The sequence below is a fragment of the Lissotriton vulgaris genome, chromosome 2_2, assembly GCF_964263255.1.
Source record: "Lissotriton vulgaris chromosome 2_2, aLisVul1.2, whole genome shotgun sequence".
Classification (NCBI taxonomy): domain Eukaryota; kingdom Metazoa; phylum Chordata; class Amphibia; order Caudata; family Salamandridae; genus Lissotriton; species Lissotriton vulgaris.
The window spans coordinates 299,459,975-299,480,072 of NC_141688.1; the positions used below are offsets into that span (position 1 = coordinate 299,459,975).

Here is a 20,098-nt window from a genome sequence, read left to right on the forward strand (position 1 = left end):
CAGAAGAACAATAATGGATTCAACCCAGATCTGTGACTAGGGGTGAGTGTCTGAAAAGTTTCAGTGCTCCGTCCATCATCTCCTTATGTTTGCCTTGAGATCCAAATGAGACAAATGCCTGATTCTTATCAGGGGATACATTTGGAATCAAAAGCAGGCAAAAGAAATCTGGATCCCAGTGGGCAATATTTTCTGGGATCCCATCAAGGTGATACTTTCTGGGTTCCTATCAGGGGATAAATGTTGGGATCACATCAGGAGTTAAATGCTAGAATCCACCAAAGAATATATAATGGGATCCAATCAGGAATACATGCTGGAATACAATCGGGTAAGAAATGCTAGAAGTCAATCAAGTAATAAATGCCGGGTCCAATCAGGGGATACATACTGGAATCCGTTCGGATACAAAATGCTAGAATCCAATCAAGGGATACATGCTGGAATCCAAATGGGTAAAACATGCTCGAAACCAAATCTTGGGATACGTGCTGGGATCCAATCAGGGGATACATACTGGAATCCAATCAGATACGAAGTGCTAGAATCCAATGAAGGGATACACGCTGGAATCCAGATGGGTAAGAAATGCTAGAAACCAATCAGGGGATGCATGCTGGGATCCCTTTAGTAGATTTATGCTGGCATCAAGTCATTTGATACATATTGGGATCCCTCTGCGAATAAGTCCTGGGATCCTATCTGAGGATTAATGCTGTGATTGCACCAGGAGGAAAGAAAGCCTAGAATTCAGCCGGGGATATATGCTGCAAATTCATCCTATCAGCAGGAAGAATGTAAAGGGATATCAGTAGCAGGAAATAGGTTTCAGCCGGGCAAGTGACAGTTCTAGTTGCCAGACTTAGCTGAAGATGGTGAAACATCTTTATCTTGGCTAATATCAGCCACATTCTACACAGTGGACTGTCACCTACTACTGACCAGCTCAAGAATGGTGACCACTGTGTTGGATGCAGCTCTAGAATGATTTTGATCATTTTTTGACAGTACAGACACAAAGGGGTCTATTAGGATGGCGGTCGGAAAATCACTCAGACCGCCATGGTAGCGGGAAAGCTCCGCCCACTAGGACCACGGCATAACTGCCCGTCCAATTAGTATACTCCGCAGTCGAAATCTGCCCTTCTTTCTCTTTATCCGTCTCCCTTGTCTTTCAAGGTACTATTTTCTATCATTAGTGCCAGAGACCTGAGATTTTGTTTATTTGCTGATGACATACTAATCCTGAAGTGCAGGTTGTTGTCCTTAAAGAAGGCATAAATAATGTGGCCAGGTGAATGAATAAACGTGGGCCAAAGCTTAGTGGTCAAAAACTGAGACTCCTGAATAACCTCGTTTAGCCCCCTGACTTATTTGAGATCCCATGCACCTTCACTAAGAAATCCTAAAAGCTGGGAGTCATCTGGGAAACAGAATTGAACTTTAAAGCTTACACCAGTTCTGTACTGCTTCTGGTTTATTCAGCTTAAGATAATTGCAACATGCATTGTCCTACATCCAAAACGAATATCACATAATCATGTCTGGTTCACTGACTGATTCAATCCTGGATTTAGCCAATTCCGTCATGAGTGGGCGTCCGAATATCTAATTGCTAAGATGCAACAAGGTCAAGACATGGTGACATGACCTGCTTTAACACTAGGGATACATTGTCATTTATCAGCAGGCATATTCATTGGTACCCATCCAAGAGTTATCCAGAAGGTCATTATCTTATCAGCAGGCTGGATTTCATTGGTACCCATCCAAAATCCCTATCCAAAAGGTAATTATCGTCAACACAGCATTCCTGTTTTTTAAGTGCATCAAGGAAACAGCACCCGATTGTGGGGTAAAGCAACTAGATATCTCCCCTCCTCCATCCTAGGATCACGTGGCTTATATCTTCTTCACTTTGCAAGTACTGATATTCAGTGGAAGGGAGATTGCAGATTCTTGCTAGTTGGCCCAAAGATGTTGAATGTAGTGCCACTGGATATTAGGAATTGACATACTTTGCTTACCTTTAGGAAAGCCTTAAAACGTCCACATGTGCCCTTTTTTGCAGCACTTACATTTACATAGTATTTTGTACTATGTATATAGTGAGTCTGGCGCTCAAACACAATAATTTATTTCATAGTATGAGCTCTATAAAGAAATTAAAAAAATAAAAATGTCCCATGATGGATTATTTTAGTGGACATTGAGCTGTAATAAATAAGAAACATGAAGTACCCAGCTAGAAGGAACATATGCCAGGACCTCTGTGGAATTTTAGAATATTACTGCATATATGCACTCCTTACCGCACTGGTACAATGTGTTGATTTTGGAAACATCCAGGTTGCTAAGCCCATCTCTCTGTCCAATGGGCGTGTCAGGATTTGGCTTGGGGATGATGGTCGGCTGTCCAAAATTGTTACTGAACGCATACCTGTGGAAAAGAAGACCTTACAGGTAAAGCCTATCATGTTTGTGCCATTATAGTTCTTTATTCACCCATAGAAATCTACAGAAAGCCTAGCTGTGGGTCAAATATTTGGTGTTTGCTTAAAACGTTGAATTTCTAAATTTAGTCTCAAAGTTTTTCCTGAAGTAGCCCTCTGCAGAACCTGCCCTGCTCAGTCTAAGAAGAATTTCCAACAGGTATCATAAGAATGCAATTTTAACAATGTATGCAATCCGCATTACAAAAATAAGCAACAAGGAGTCACTAGGGTTTTTTTGAAAAAAGGCGGTATTATTCACCAATTGAAACAAGAGGAGGTCTTTCACATGGCAATACAGTTAAACAGCACTGTACAGAACAAATCATGTGACAACCCAGTGGCACTTGGTGAGTAGTGATATATACAGTTGGTGACTGTGAAGGTGCAAGTGCTAAGGTGAACAGCGTGATCGGCGCATCATGACAAATTATAAATCAATATTGGCTCTAAAAGATCAAGTTGTAGTCACTTAGAACATGATTGCATAAATTTTAACAGGAGCACAAAACGTAATATGCGTCATATAGTTATGCTGTAAAGTCGACGGCGTTTCGATCCCCCGTAGGTTGGGATCGTCATCAGGACAGGGTTGTCGATGAAGACAGTGAAAGTCACCCAAGCGAAGGCGCGTGGGTGGCTGGGATCCAGGCGGTCGCTCAGGAGTCGATAGCTGATCGTTAGTTGAATCTGGTCAGCGAGGGGGGCCGGGCAGCGCCTGTATGAGTCAGGGCGGCGGAGGGCGATTAGGGCTCTTAGGATCAAGTGGTGCTCGCAATTAATGCTGGAGCTACGTGGAGGTCCTGAGCGACCGCCTGGATCCCAGCCACCCACGCGCCTTCGCTTGGGTGACTTTCACTGTCTTCATCGACAACCCTGTCCTGATGACGATCCCAACCTACGGGGATCGAAACGCCGTCGACTTTACAGCATAACTATATGAAGCATATTACGTTTTGTGCTCCTGTTAAAATTTATGCAATCATGTTCTAAGTGACTACAACTTGATCTTTTGGAGCCAATATTGATTTATAATTTGTCATGATGCGCCAATCACGCTGTTCACCTTAGCACTTGCACCTTCACAGTCACCAACTGTATATATCACTACTCACTAAGTGCCACTGGGTTGTCACATGATTTGTTCTGTACAGTGCTGTTTAACTGTATTGCCATGTGAAAGACCTCCTCTTGTTTCAATTGGTGAATAATACCGCCTTTTTTAAAAAAAAACCCTAGTGACTCCTTGTTGCTTATTTTTGTAATGCGAATTGCAAACATTGTTAAAATTGCCTTCTTATGATACCTGTTGGGAATTGTTCTTGTTTACATTATACACCCATCCGAACGTGGTCTATGGGTTCCCTCCTGTTGCTCCTATACATACTGTTCAGTCTAAAACGTCTCTATTTTCTATTGAATGACCCTCTAAGCCATAGAGGACGCCCACCGCAGCGCCTTCACCCTCACTCAGAAAATCAGATCCTAAAAAGCACTGTTGAGTCTCACAACATTTCGGCTTTCAATAGAGGTTGTGTTAGCACTGAGGGAGAAACATCCATTACAACGCAGGCATTACATCATGCTGTTTTTAGAACACAGCTGTTACAACGCAACTGCCTTTACAACGCATGCCATTACAACGCATGCCATTACAACGCATTATAAGGTAAGTAATAGAGATTTTTTAGTTTTAGGGTGGGCTGGGTTTTGGGAGATGGGAATAATAATTTTAACCCCTACACCATCCAACACTTTCCCTACTGTTGCACTCACTGGAGTGGGAATAGTAATTTTTACCCATACTATATCCAACAATTACCCTACTGTTGCCCAACAAGTATTATGCTTTGTAATGGTATGCGTTGTAATGTTATGGGTTGCAATGGAATGCGTTGTAATCGTAGTTTTTAAAAATGCGTTGTCATGGCATGTATTGTAAAACCATGTGATGTAATGGTAGTTGCGATTTAAAAAATGTGTTGTATTCATACAAATATTATGGGAATGTGACCACAGACAGCCATTCTGGAGCAAAATAGACAACATAATTACCAAAACATTAGCCCTCACCATTCGTCCCAAAGCAAAGAGATGCCTCCTAAACATATGGGAGCCAATGGATTCAAATAGTAAGAGCAGGCTGTGAGTTACCCTAGGATTAATGTTAGCAAAGAGAAATATAGCACAGCTATCGGGAGCCACACACCCACCCAAAATAGCAGCATGGAAGAAAGACCTAGATTGGTGTATGTTTAGAGAAAAGACAGTTTACGTTGCTCGGGGCTGCCCCAAATAGTGGTCCCAAGTCTGGAATGTATGGAATTAATACAGAGGGAATATTTGCCCCCCCCCCCCATGCAGTGACCACCCTGTAGACCCTCCCTCCCCATAAAATGTAAATAATGTTCCAATATGCACCATGCTCTGCTCCCTGTACACCCCCTCCCTCCATTAAAGGTGAAATAAACACCACCCTCTGCTTCCCTTTTCTCGCAATCTCAGACATTTGCTGTACCATCCCGACGGCTCTCCAGTCGCTAAATAAAAGGAACCATCGTCACTGCAGTTTCTTCCAATTACTAAAGGTTTTCACCCAGGCTGTGGGGGTCATTATTGTTTTCTTCCTGTCCCTCAATGTTAGGTTTTGTCTGACAGGGATGGACAAGAAAAAATTACACCATCCACCCTAAATAGGGCAGGCATTGTAATGCCACTCCTCAGATAGCCGCTACTTCATCTGGCTGTCACAGGAAGTATTTCATCAACAAAACAAACAGGGGCTCTGTCGACGGGATACTTAGGTTCCGCCCATCTTTAAATGAAGCCGGTGGTCCTAGGGTTTGGTGGAGAGGGTCATCCGTCATGTTTGCGGAGAAGGACCCTGTGCACCAGAATCCAAATCATATTCATTGTCTATATGTAAAAGCCTTTAGTGAGAGTTTTAAATACAAGATCTCTTCTTAGCTGCTCATAGGAGACTTACCTCCCATAATGCATCACGGAGGAGTAGTCGTACTCCAGGCCAAGGTTGTTGGTGTTCTCTTTGTTAAAGTTGCCGCTGTTTCCTGTTAAGATGAGCAAAGAGTAAAGATGAGTTAGTGAGGACTGAGCCTGATAGGGCACATTTCAATAGAGTGAAGATCCCAGCCCACTAGGGGGCAGTGTTCCTGTTTCATCGCAGGAGTTAGAAGTAGTCCAATGGCTCAGCTTCAAACTAGGAAGATGTGGGGGTGAGTTCATTTTTTGGCCTCAGCACCAGATAGAAAAGAATGGCATTTGAGGTAAATCACTTAATCGCACCAGCGTTTGTTGTGAAGTTGTAAAATTGTAAAAGTAAGTCCTATTTGATGAAGACCACCATCTTGCTCCCAAGTGAGGGTCACACAAAATAAACACCAGTGCCTACATACCTCCTGGAGTGTTGCACTGTAGTTTCGGCCAATTTTAAAGATAACTCACTGTTGTCTTTTTTGTGTGAAAATCATCATGTTTTTTCCTTACGAAAATGTTTTGCCTCAAAAGTGATCCAACCCCCTTGATAATCTCCAGGGTTAACCCTTTACCTAAGATTGTATTGTACTGTATTGTAGTTGCATTTTTATAGCGCCTACTATCCTTGACATCGCACTGAAGCCCTTTATGGCAGGGAGCACACTGCTCCTGGGCACCCAAGGTTTAGTGGTTAATCCAGTGGTTGTTGGTTACTGGGATTAGTCTTGTGCTCTCAAGAAAACCCTTCCATGCATTTACTCCAGTTTCTTTGCGGAAGAGAAAACTATAGGAGTTAGTGGTGCTCATTTGTGAACTGGAGGGGGTATGTGACCTGATGATTTGTGGGATTAATACATGAAAGATGAGCTGAAGGTATTATTACTTTGCAGGAATGATTTTTAAAGCAGTGCTGATTGATTTGAAAATTCGGAATAAAAGGAGGAAATTACCAATAATATAATTATAAAGATTAAGGCAAACATGCCTGTGACAAAGTAGGCTGTGCTCAGAGGGAGTAGACATGCAGAATTTGAAACATAAGGAGATAGGCATTCAAATGAAATGGAGAGGGGAGTTTTTCATGCAGAGTTTGGGGAATACAGGGGAGGATTTTAGAGATGCCATGTAAATGTAGAGTATTTATATAGCGCACTTCTACCCAGAGGCCTCATAGCGCTGTATTCATACCGCTGTGGAACCCATCCTGGATTTCCTGTGAAATGTCCACTCCTGAGCACCCCCAAGGTGAAGCTAGGTATCCACAGAGCTGCTGGGGCTGTTGTGGAGATTAAGCAAGCTATTGCCCAGAGTCACAGAGTGGGACTCCATGATTAGACTAGGCACCGAGGCGAGAATTATCAGGTCCAGGGAAATTGAGTTCGAGAGCTGCCGAGGCAGGAATTGAACCCTGGTCTCGGGCCAGACCTCTGCATCATTGTCTGCCGCTCTAACCATTGAGCCACACTTCTCCAGTAATCGGAGTATGAAAAACTGTAGAAAGAAACACCAGTATTTGCATGTGCGATAGTGGAGTGAGAAAGAGTGGGGTTCAAGGCGCTGCACATCTCATCTGGCCCTTTGCCCAATTAACAACACATTCTTTGTGTTTGTGTTACATTTCTAATACGAACTCGATACAAAGCATTCAGGTAGAATTTACAATCCGACGCAAAGTAATGAAATGTTGCTCTTTGCTCTTCATTGCATTACTTTGAGTCAAAGGAGCATTTCATAAGTGATGCACGGGCGTTACTATGCAACAACCCATGGCTTTTGACATAAATCCCTAAACTGTAAACAGGAATTTGGGGCAAAACTTTGCTCCTCCTCAAGGCAAGCACAACGAGGTGAAAACATTTCATTTCTCGGTGTTCCCACTTTGCATGTGTACTTCATTGCACAGCACACATATACAGTGGCAAGCATAGCCTTTATATTGAAATGGACCATTTCTAGCGCAAAAACCATGATTCTGACAACGCAGACATTCTCGCACCAGGGCGCAAAGGTCTCTGTGTTGGTGAATGCCTGCCTAAAGTATGCCACCAGCACTGGCAGAGAGCAGAACAGACCCACATCTTAGCATTGTATTCACTCAATGCAGCACCGCAACTTAACCTTCAAAGACCCCGTGTCTCTAAAGCGAGGCACTGCAATTAGTATTCAATGATCCCCATTATCGATTTCAGGTGAAAATCATTTTAAACATGGGTCACAATTTTTCCTTTTCTAGGAAATTTTAGGTGGGCAATGAACCAACTGTTTCAAATGAAGCATTGCTCCAGTTAATGCCCTCAGCAGTGGTGACGTTTGTGAAAAGGACGCCAGCCTGGGACAGTTACAAATATTGATCACTGTAATCAAGGGTCAGATTGGTAGAAAGGATGAGTTGGTGGGTATCTTTGATCAAACTAAGCTGAACCAATCAGGTGTCTAAATCAATGCCAAGGTGAACCCATCAGGAATCTGAGTTGTACTCAGTTTTGCTTCTCTGTAGTAAGTGGAGCCAGGGAGTTTCACTGACCCGGTGAGATGTTCTCCGTCATGATGGTCACATAGTTGTCGCGGTCGCTGCGGCTCTGCTCGTGGTAGAAGCCCAGGGCGTGGTTCAGCTCATGCTGGACGATTCCTTTCCACACACATCCGTCGGCGAGAGATACCGTCTGAACGCCCCTTACCTTCCCGACGTACGACCAGCACCTAGGGGGGAAATTGGGCGAGGGAGATCCATAAATCACTACAATGGCACCTTCAGAGAAACATCAAGTGTGTGGGGCGACATTTCACCACACAACCCAGTGGCAGAGCAACATTCTGTTCCAAAATCATCTGAACATTCCACAGGTTTAGAAAAGGTATTCTGTACTTTTTCCATCTTGTCATCTTGTCAAGTCCAAACCTCTTAATATACCTTTAGAGAAACAGCATTACAATATTACCCCATACAAGGCATCGGCCTGTGCATCTCCCCACTGGCTGTTGCTATCTGCAAGGGAATAGGGGGTCTAGGACAGTGACATTGCGCATTCTAGGTTGTGTTTATACTCATTGCATGCAAAGAAAAGATGCGTCATCCTGCACCAATCTAATTCATTTCTGGCCATCACACGATGGGGAATGAACAAAGCATACATAATCCAGCCATCACAGCACTTGGGAAAGAACAAAGGATACATGATCCAGCTATCACAACACTAGTGACTATAAAAAGCATGCAGGATTCAGCCATCAGAACCTCAAGGGAATAAACAAAGCATACAGGATCCAGCCATCACAATAGTAGGGAATAAACAAAGCATACAGGATCCAGCCATCAGAACCTCTAGGGTATAAACTTAGCATACAGTATCCAGGCATCACAACCCTAGGGAATGCACAAAGCATGCAGGGTCCATTCATCACAACAAAAGGGAATAAACAAAGCATATAGGAACCAGCTATCAGAAGACGAGGAAATAAATAAAGCATACAGGATCCAGCCATCAGAACACTAGGGAATGACCAAAGCATGCAGGATCAAGACATCACAACACTAAGAAAAAAATAAACGATAGTGGATCCAGCCATCCGGGGCTCAGAAAAATCATAAAAATGTTACTAGACGAGCTAGTCTAGTAACTTTAATAATCTATTCGACATACCTTTAATGTACTTTACAGGTGAACTGGTCTCAAATTGTGTGATCTTAGGCAAATATTTTGTCTCAAGGAACTACTTTTTTTCTTAATTATCACATAATACAGCACTTTCAAATATGCAAGTTCATTATTTCAGTCGTACAAAAAGACTAAACGTGAGCTTCATGTATAATAAGTATTGAGCCCACATATGGGGTACAAATGATCCCTGACTTACCTTTAGTTCACTAATAGCATTGTCATCAGGGCAGGAGCAGGAATATTTACCAGTTCATGTTTAAAAACACTTTTCATAAATATATTACTAAAGCATGTTGAGGTGGTGCACTGTTATTTAAACAAAACCTTTCCATTAACATGTAGTGTTTTAATAAAACTGTATAGTGCATAAACAATGTTTGGAATTTGTGTTTCTGCAAAAATATTTAAAACTTGCACATCACCGAGTAAATTATTCTGATTTGTATTGACATATAGAAATCTTTTTTTCCCACAGAATTACAAAAATGAGTCTTCATAACTAGTGACATACATTTGAAATGTTTGAACAGTCCACTTATGAGCTATTTCAGTGTTTGTTAGAAAGAAAGCCTACAATATTACAGCCTTTTATTTCAAAAGCTTTGCGCAGCGCGACTGTCACACAGTTCACTTTACAGAATCCTCTAACTTCAGTCACAGATAGAAAAGTAAATGTAGGACTGACATTTGACTTCTACCTCTGTTAGCGGAGCAAATGTGACAAGATAACAAGGAGTAAAGGCATCGTAATTGCTCATTCACTTTGTAAGCAAGCAGAATACTCATTACCAGCTCGCCAGAAGGGTGAGTAGTCCTTAAAAATGGCTCATTCTTAATAAATCTGTCTCTCCATAGAGAGTGGGTGAGTAGATATTCCGAGCCCTGCTATCACAACACTGAGGAATTAACAAAACATACAGGATCCAGCCATCAAAACCTCTAGGAAATTAACAAAGCATATAGGATCCGGCCATCACAACACTAGGGCATAAACAAAACATACAGGATGAAGCCATCAGCACCTCTAGGAAATTAACAAAGCATACAGGATCCAGCCATGAAACCCTCTAGGAAATGAACAAATCATACATGATCCAGCCATCACAACACTAGGGAAGTCAAGTCAAGTCAAGTCAAAACATTTATATAGCGCACTACATACCCAGAGGGTTTCAAGGCGCTTAGGAAGGGGAGGAGGATTATTTGTCAAATATCCACGTTTTAAGCTGCTTTCTGAAAGCTAGGTGATTCTGGGTGAGGCGAAGGTAAGCGGGGAGGGAGTTCCATGTTTTGGCAGCCAGGTATGAGAAGGATCTGCCTCCCATGGTGGACTTGTTGATGCGAGGTACAGTGGCGAAGGCTTGGCTGGAAGAGCGAAGTTGGCGGGAGGGGGTGTAGAAGGACAGTCGAGAGTTGAGGCAATCTGGTCCGATGTCGTAGAGTGATTTGTGTGCGTGGGTAAGCAGTCGGAAAGTAATCCTCTTATTGACTGGTAGCCAGTGGAGGTCTTTAAGGTGACCAGAGATGTGTTCGTTGCGTGGGATGTCTAATATGAGCCGGGCTGAGGCGTTTTGGATTCGTTGTAGTTTCTTCTGGAGTTTAGCGGTGGTGCCTGCGTAGAGGGTGTTTCCGTAGTCCAGTCGGCTCGTGACTAGAGCGTGGGTGACTGTTTTCCTTGTTTCGGAGGGGATCCAGCGAAATGTTTTTCTGAGCATGCGAAGAATGTTAAAGCAGGAAGAGGATACGGCGCTGACTTGTCTGTTCATTGAGAGTGAAGAGTCCAGGATGACGCCAAGGTTCCGTGCGTGGTATGTCGGGATGGGTGCATTTCCGAGGGCTTCCGGCCACCAGGAGTCGTCCCATGCAGAGGGGGATTTACCTAAGATGAGGACTTCTGTTTTGTCTGAGTTCAGTTTCAGACGGCTTTGTTTCATCCATTCGGCGACTTCTTTCATTCCTTCGTGTAGGTTAGTTTTGGCGGTGCTGGGGTCCTTGGTGAGAGATAGGATCAGTTGAGTGTCATCCGCGTAAGAGATGATGTTGAGGTTGTGTTGGCGGGCGATGGCCGCGAGGGGGCTCATGTATACGTTGAAGAGGGTGGGACTGAGTGAGGATCCTTGTGGTACGCCGCAGATGATTTCAGAGGCCTCGGACTTGAATGGTGGGAGATGGACTCTCTGGGTTCTTCCGGTGAGGAACGATTTGATCCATTCCAGTGCCTTTCCTTGGATTCCGATGTTTTTGAGGCGTTGTAAAAGGGTGCTGTGGCAGACTGTGTCGAAGGCTGCAGAGAGGTCGAGGAGGATGAGGGCGACTGTGTCTCCATTGTCCAGTAGAGTTCGAATGTCGTCTGTTGCTGCGATTAGGGCGGTCTCGGTGCTGTGTTTGGCTCGGAAGCCAGATTGAGAGGGGTCGAGTGATTTGTTGGCTTCGAGGAAAGCGGCGAGCTGGTTGTTGACAGCTTTCTCGATGACTTTGGCCGGGAATGGAAGAAGCGAGATGGGGCGGTAGTTTTTGAGTTCGGTGGGGTCTGCTGTTGGTTTTTTCAGAAGGGCGGTGAGTTCAGCGTGTTTCCAGTCTTCTGGGAAGGCAGTGGAATTGAAGGAGCAGTTGATGACGTCTCGGAGGTGCGGAGCTATGACGGAGTCTGCTTTGTTGAAGATGTGGTGAGGGCATGGGTCTGTGGGGGATCCAGAGTGGATGGAATTCATCAGGCGGATGGTGTCCTCAGTGGAGATTGGGTTCCAGGCGTTAAGGGTGTTGACGGGGGGAAGATGGTCAGCTGATGGTGGGGTGGGTTGGCTTCCGGGTTGGTTGTCAAAGCTGTTGTGGATGTCAGCAATTTTGTTGTGGAAAAAAGAGGCTAGGGAATCGCAGAGGGTTTGAGAGGGGGTGATGTCGTTGGAGTTGGCCGAGGGGTTGGAAAATTCCTTGACGATGTTGAAAAGTTCCTTGCTGTTGTGGGCGTTGTTGTCAAGTCGATCCTTGAATGCTGTTTTCTTGGCTTTTCGGATCAGTTGGTGGTGAGTACGGATGGCGCTTTTGAAGGCGTCCTTGTTGCTGGTGGATGGGTCTTTTTTCCAGGCCTTTTCAAGGGAGCGGCACAGTTTCTTGGACTTCTTGAGGTCATCGTTGAACCATGAGGCCTTCTTGATGCCAAGTTTGCGTTGACGTTTTTTCAGTGGTGCTAAGGTGTCGGCAGTGTTGGATAACCAAAGGGTGAGGTTGGAGGCGGCTTCGTTGGCGTTAGAAGAGAGGGCTGGGGAGGTTTGAAGGAGCGATGTGGAGATCTGCTCTGTGGTGATTTTGTTCCAGTTTCTTTGTAGAGTTGGTTGGAGGTGGGTGGTGGGTTTTGGTTTGTTGTAGGTGAAGTGAACGCAGCTGTGGTCAGTCCAGAGGAGATCCGTAGTGTGGCTGAATGAGACGTGGTTGCTGGAGGTGAAGATGGGGTCGAGAGTGTGGCCTGCGATTTGGGTGGGGGAAGTGACCAGTTGTTTAAGTCCGAGGTTGGCGAGGTTGTCCAAGAGGGTGGCGGTGTTGCGGTCGTTGATCTTTTCAAGGTGGAAGTTGAGGTCTCCCAGAAGGATGTAGTCTTTGGAGGGGAGCGCGTGTGGGGTGATGAAGTCCGTGATGTCTTCACTGAATTTTGCGCGTGGTCCTGGTGGTCTGTAGAGGAGGGTGCCTCTGAGCGTGGTCTTGGGGTCGGTGTGGATCTGGAAGTGAAGGTGTTCGGAGTTAGCGGGGTTGGCGTCAGAGCTGGTTGAGATGCGGATTGATTTCTTATGGACGATAGCGATTCCACCTCCTGTATGGTCGGTGCGGTCCTTGCGTGTGATCTTATAGTCATCCGGGATAGCGATGGCGATGTCAGGGGCTGAGGAGGCGTTCATCCATGTTTCCGTTAGGAAGGCGACGTCAGGAGAGATGGTGTCTAGTAGGTTCCAAAGGTCAATGGCGTGCCTGTGGACCGAGCGGGTGTTGAGAAGGATGCATTCTAGGTGGTTGGGGTCGGGGATCTGTGTTGTGGTCGTAGCGGAGATGATGTCGGTGCCGCTAAATTTGCAGGAGAAGCAGGAGAATGGGCCATGGGTGCGTCCAGGGGCGGCTTGGACGCAGTTGGGGGCGCGACCGGGGTTAAGGGCTAGGAGGGAGGCGGCATCGTAGGTAATGCGGGAGGGATGGACATTACGAGGACCAGGGGCTCTGGCGCTGGGCGCGGTCCAGGCGCGGACGGGCGTAGACGGGCTTACCTTTGGCGCACCTTCGGCGTGGCCGTAGCGCGTGGACGCTGCGCGTGGGGACATTGGCCATAAATGGTGAGAGGAGGGGGCGGAGCGTGGGAGGGTCAGCAGGGAGGCGGGGTCTGGGAGGAGACACGGGTGAAAACAACCAACAAGTCGAAATGGCCGCCTAGAGTGAAATCGAAAGTGGGGCACAGCCGAAGCTTCACTTAAATAATCTAGTTACTAAGTAACTAAGGAGACGCTTCGCCTACAAACACAATCGCCGCTTTAGACAATAGATTGAATATCTAATGTAGCAATGCGCGCTCTAACGCTAACAAGCGCTCAAACTTGGTGAAATAATTTCGGAAATGAAATGCGGGCAAAAACGATACCAGGCGCAGAGACACGATGTATGCGCTGTAGCAGGACGACAGTCAGCTGGAATTCTGGCAGGCAAGGCAGGCAGCTAGCACAGGGCTTCTGTGGATCGAGAGGAGAGCTGTGGGAGCGACCGTGATGGATGGAATCCAGACGGTCATAAATAATAAACAAAGAATACGGGATCCAGCTATCAGAACCTCTAAGCTATTTTAGTTAAGTGATTTTCAGCATTGATAGCCTAGAACAGTAGGTGGGATTGTATGGAACTGCAGATCTATCACACAGTGTGTGCAGACCCTTATGGTAGACTGTCACTGAGAGGTCAAAGACTATGCGATATTATTTCTCACAGAGAGATGAAACTACATGGATGTTTCACCACTGAGCTCACAACACCTGAAAATTCTTCCTTTAGAGCCCACTGCCCATGGAAAGTCTGTCACTGAGAGTCCTCTGCCCATAGAATGTCTGTCCCTGAGAGCCCTCTGCCCATAGACAGTCTTTCACTGAGAGTCCTCTGCCCATGCAAAGTCTGTCACTGAGAGTCCTCTGCTCATAGAAGGGAATCTTCCTCAGAGAGTTTCATGTCATTTAAGGTCATATCCCAGTAGAGGATCTATCACTAAAACTCCACAGACCATGGATAGCCCTTTGATGAGTGCTCTTATGCCATGGAGGACCATCTCCTACTGAGAATATATTTCGGCAGGCGCGGCTCCCGCTACACGGGCTTGCCGCTCTTCCTGTTTCCACCACTGCGGGACTGCGAGGCAGGGACAGGACACACCTGCAGCCTCTTCCCGCAGCGGCTACGCCCCCCTGCCTGGCTGACCATAACTTTTCGCGGCACCTGCTTCACGGGTGCCACTCATTGCTGCTTCACTGGGCGGATTGCTGACTGCTGCTTAGACTCACCCTCAGATTTCAGCAGGCACGGCTCCCGCTACACGGGCGTGCCGCTCTTCCTGTTTCCACCGCTGCGGGGGGCTGCGAGGCAGGGACAGGACACACATGCAGCCTCTTCCCACAGCGGCTACGCCCCCCTGCCAGGCTGACCATAACTTTTTGCATCACCCGCTTCGCGGGTGCCACTCATTGCTGCTTCACTGGGCGGATTGCTGACTGCTGCTCAGACTCACCCTCGGATTTCGGCAGGCGCGGCTCCCGCTACACGGGCGTGCCGCTCTTCCTGTTTCCACCGCTGCAGGACTGCGAGCAGGGACAGGACACACCTGCAGCCTCTTCCCGCAGAGGCTACACCCTCCTGCCTTGGATGTATAAAACTACTCACCTGATTCCGCGACGCGGGACGCGCGCGGGACGGAGCACGGGGTGAAGCCCGGGCAAAGGGCGGGCCGTTTGAGGCCGTTAGAGGACGGAAGAGACTGGGACCGGGCCAACCCCCTGGTCTATCTTCGAGGATGTCCACAAGGAGCAAAACCGCGTTGTCTACAACGGGAGCGGTAAAAGGTACTCTGGACAATTACTTTGTAAAAGCGGGGTCATTACTGATTGATGAGATCACCATATTAGAGAGGCGCATGTCGCAGGAAATAGACTGGGTGAGGAGATCTTCTATGGGTCCCCTGGCACAGGCTAAGACCCCAGATTCAAGACATGAGCATATTAATACTCAGTACACTAATGGGGGAAGCAGTGACATTGATAAGACCCCGAATCTAGACTTGACCAACTCCACTTTGCACACTAGCACAAAGGACCCAAGTGATCTTGGAGACCTGCGTTTGTTAAATCTCCTACCGACCCAAGTCCACGCTGCCCACCCTATCATACCAACTCCTCGTGAATGCGCTTCTGTCGTGGGTAACACCACCGGTGGAGATGGCAACGTGTCACAGGGCGCGAGAGAAGGAGCAATCCCAAAACAGAAAAAACAGAAAAAAGGGGCCCGAAGGAATGGGGGAAGGAAGACAAAGACTCAGAAATCCAACTATCCAGGAGGCTGAAGGTCCTGTTTTAAGTATAATGGGGTCTTCGACTACTGATAGACATGAGGACTTACCCATTGAGATATTACACGTAGTCAATACAGAGCATGTCAACATGGACCCCTCTGAGATGCAAGAGGAAGACATCACCCTGGCCGACATAGGAACTCCGTTGAGGGCCCTATTGAGCCCACTGGAAGCTCGTCTAATCAAGATAGAAGCGAGGCTAGTGAATATTGAAAAATCCACGGTGCAATTAGCCGATAGCCTGAAAGCAAATATCAAGGCTGATGGGAATATCGAAAAAGGGGGGGCCGAGGCTAAGAATAAAAAGGGTACCTTGGTTATCGCCAAGGCGACCAGTAGTGTAGCGCCCCCGGCCCGACAGCCAAAATCAACTTCCACCGAAAATACTTCTACGCAGGACAGTGCTAACATACCTATTTCTAAAGAGCCCTCAGCTCGACCTCCACCACATTCCCGACACAAACAAAGCCCACATAATCAAAGGATAATCCTTCTGTTGCCAATCAACCCCAGGAAGTAGTAGCACTAATTGATGAGCTACCAGCTGAAGCTAATAAGGCAAGGGTACTTAACCTGCCCCCGGAGGCAAGCCCCTATACAGTAATCCTAGCAGGGGTCCCAGAGTTAAAAGCAACTTTTAAAGAATCTACCACCTCTTTATAGAATAAGGTTTTAAGTTGACTATCCATTTATAGACCACTCCCACAAGGTGCTATGAGCGAGGTCTTGATGGTAAGAAGGGTCCCATGGGTGGGTAACTACAGGAAATCCATTAATGGAGACTGTGTCCTGATTAGTTTCAGAGAACTGAGGACTGTTTCCCACATCTGTGGCTGGTCTCCTGATGACCAAGAGAGTAACATCCAGCCCTTACCCCTCTCTTTCTTCTACCCACCACTGACACATGAATGGGAGGAACAGAGATGGGATGGCTTACAGGAGATGGTGGGTAGGTGGGATCCAAGAGCGAGAGGAGATTTGAACCATCCAAGAACTAACTACCGATCATATTCTACATCGAATCAAGGGGAGGAGGGATGGGAAACTTGTTATGGGATGGGGGGTGACTGGAGAGGCAGAGAGAGAGGCGATTGTCGCCGCCCTAGAGCCCACCACCCCACATTGTTCCCCTTATCAAACAGTTACTCTTGCTTAGATATGGTGGATTGACAGTATATGGGTGGTGATAGTAACCACTATTCTTACTCATGGGAGGATAAGGAACCAGACATCATATCCCCTAGACCCACCACTGTTTCGATGACAGAGTTTGGGCACTCCGAAGCCATAGTGTATAGCTCGGGAGACAAGCCTGCAAATCTTGACCAGCCTTTGCCCATTGAAATGTCACTAGGTGAAGCACAGGGAGACTTGGGCACAAAAATAATGTCCCAGGGCAGCCGAATTGATATTGATCCCCCAACCACTACTGCTCTTATCCCAGGTTCCCCGCTCCTGAAATTAATATCATGGAATGTGGCTGGCCTGGGCAACAAGGTTGAACTACAGGAATGGATTGCTTTTATCAATTCAAAAGACATATGCCTACTGCAAGAAACCTGGGCATGGGACGAGTACTCTTGCCAGGGTTTCGCAGTATTTTCCATCCCAGCGAAATGTGGGGGAAAGGGTCGCCCTTCAGGAGGCCTTGTAACTTTGGTGGCTACCCATTTGGGTTGTCAAGCCACCCGCCTTCCCCTCCATTCAGAAGACATACTAGCAGTATTATTAGAATGGCCAAACTCCCTTAGATTGGCTGTAATAAATGTATATTCGAGGCCCGTAAATATAGGACGAGAATCACCCGCCATCGAGGAACTGTCAAACTTCTTGAATGAAATTCCTAAGGGGACTGCATACGTGGTAGGTGGGGACCTACATTCTCACTTTGCGCCCCTAGCAGGCCTCTTGGACGGGTCCTCCCTTGAAGAGGACGCAAGGTGGTCAGTACCTCCCACTGTGGCTCTGCCGAATAGAGCATGGACACCCCTTGCCTTACAGATTACCGCTCTGACTCTCAAATATGGTCTTAGAGCGTGCAACGGGCGTACCAAATCTGATATCCCCAGTAATTATACTTTTAATAGGCCTGGCAGGAGTCTAGATTGGATTATGTTTTAGTACAACTTTCTTCGTGGCAGCATATTATTGATTTTAAAGTAATAGATAGAACGGACAGTGACCATAATGCCCTTGAGTTGGTCTATGCCCTCCCCGGCAAGGAGGGCTCGGACCAATCCACGAGAGCGACAAATGTAGGGCTTTCACTTGAAAACAATAGAAAAAGAATAAGGTGGGAAAAATTAGTGTCTGGCAGAGAGTATATTCCCAAACTTTACGCTAGACTTATTCCAATATTGGAAAAGGTGTGCGTTTTAAGCGAGGACCTTAGAATACCGGAAACTCGCAAATCACTAGGCTTGGCACATTTGGAACTTATCAAGTCTCTGGCTACAGATCTTTTTACCATGGGAAATACTAAAGGTGGTAGACTTCATCGCAACACCTGGTACAACGCCATGTGCCGCAAGGCGAAGGGGGATCTCTTGACTAGTATTAAGAAGGGCAAAGGAAGGCAGGAGATACAGGCAAAAAGGAGGGAGTACAAGACATTGATCACGCAGGCCAAGATGGACTGGGACCAAGACAAATGGGAAAACCTGTCAAATGCGCTGGCGACTAGGGACTACCACAAGTTTTGGAGAATTGTCAATACTGGATCTGAGTATCTAGTATCGGCAATAGAACCAAATATTGCACCTGGGGTATGGAAAGAACATTTCCAGTCCCTCTACACAGAGGAAACTGCAATCAAATGCTATACTTCCCCTGAAACCATTACTTACCCCGAGGGCTTCCCCTTTACTGAAGAAGAAGTACGAGTGGCTATTGCACGTTTATCGTCAGGTAAGGGTCCAGGGTTGGATGGTCTCCCTGGCGTCCTTTTTAAACAAGAGCCTGACGTCTGGGCCCCATACCTGCTGACAATATTTAATGCCATCTTAAAAGGCATGGAGGTTCCCAGTACTTGGCTGGGGGCAGAGGTAGTTCCGATATTTAGGAAGGGCTCGCCTCTGCTCCCAGCCAACTACAGGCCCATCAGCCTAATAGACGTCTCCCAAAAACTTTTTGGTAGGCTCATCCTGGATCATCTTCAGAATTGGCTTGAGGAAACTACTATTCTGAGCCCTTACCAGGCGGGATTTAGGAGGGGGGTGTCCACAATCGATCAGATATTCCGCCTGAATCTTATTTATTGGAGATCTGCGCTAATCGAGGGCGGCAGCTTGTACACAGCTTTTGTGGACTTGTGAGCCGCCTTCGATTTGGTGCCAAGATCCAGGTTATGGAATGTCCTGGCAGACTTAGGTGTTCCATTGGATATTCTTGCTATTCTGATGAAACTGCATCGGAATAACTTTGCCCGTGTCAGATGTGGTAAAAATGGTAATCTAACTGAAAGATTCCCCCTTGACAGAGGGGTGAGACAGGGCTGTGTGCTCGCACCAACCCTGTTCTGCCTCTTTGTGAACGGGGTAATCGCCCATCTGACCGGGATTAATGATATTGACGCCCCCAAACTGAACGGCAGCAGGATGCCCGCAATTATGTTTGCGGATGACACCCTGCTGTTGTCGAAATCCCCTATGGGAATACAACGTGTACTGGATGGGTTTTTGGAATTTTGTATGGGGATGGGTCTTGAGATTAATGTTACTAAAACAAAATATATGATCTTACACCCCACCCCATCATCACGTCCCAATCCCTCCCTAGGTTCAGCGCGGCTAGAGAGGGTAGCTACATTTGAGTACCTGGGAGTAACCCTTACTGAGCACATGACCTGGGGCACACAACAGGTTAGGGCAAACATGAAATTGGTCCAGATAACGGGGGGAATCTCTAAGATGGCTAACACATCACCTTATCGCCCACTTGGCCCTGTTACCCAGATCTGCAAATCCCAGGCAAGGGGGGCAGTTATCTATGGGGCTGAGCTGTGGGGCCATACCTCTGCTAAAAACTTAACAAATACAGAAAATAAATTAATCAGGCAGTTGGTGGACTTCCACCAAGTACACCGCTAATCCCATTGAGAATGGATCTGGGTATTAGGCCAATTGCAGACGAAATGGGTTTAAAACCACTAACTTTTTGGCGACGTTTATGGAGCAGTCAAGATCTTACCAACTACAGAATGGAGCTCCAGGAGTTTTTAACTCTACCGAAAGCCTCCAACATCCCATGGTTTGGATATATAAAAAGTTCATGTGCGAGCCTGAACTTATTAGAACTTTGGACCGACCAGGCTAACGCAAGCGCCAGGATTTCTCGCAAAGCGTTGTCAAAGGCTTACTATGATCAAAAGC

At 46.5% G+C, this 20,098-nt stretch overlaps 1 protein-coding gene across 1 annotated transcript in view; it reads right to left on the reverse strand.

Annotated features, from left to right (window-relative positions):
- Positions 1–20,098, reverse strand: part of LOC147729344 (embryonic protein UVS.2-like) — a 136,302-nt gene that overhangs the window by 75,027 nt on the left and 41,177 nt on the right. The window contains exons 6-8 of the mRNA XM_086959834.1: positions 8,011–8,186; positions 5,479–5,560; positions 2,313–2,440 (exon numbers count right to left, since the gene is read on the reverse strand). Coding sequence (XP_086815960.1) covers positions 2,313–2,440; positions 5,479–5,560; positions 8,011–8,186 — 386 coding nt within the window. The remainder of the gene's footprint in view (positions 1–2,312; positions 2,441–5,478; positions 5,561–8,010; positions 8,187–20,098) is intronic.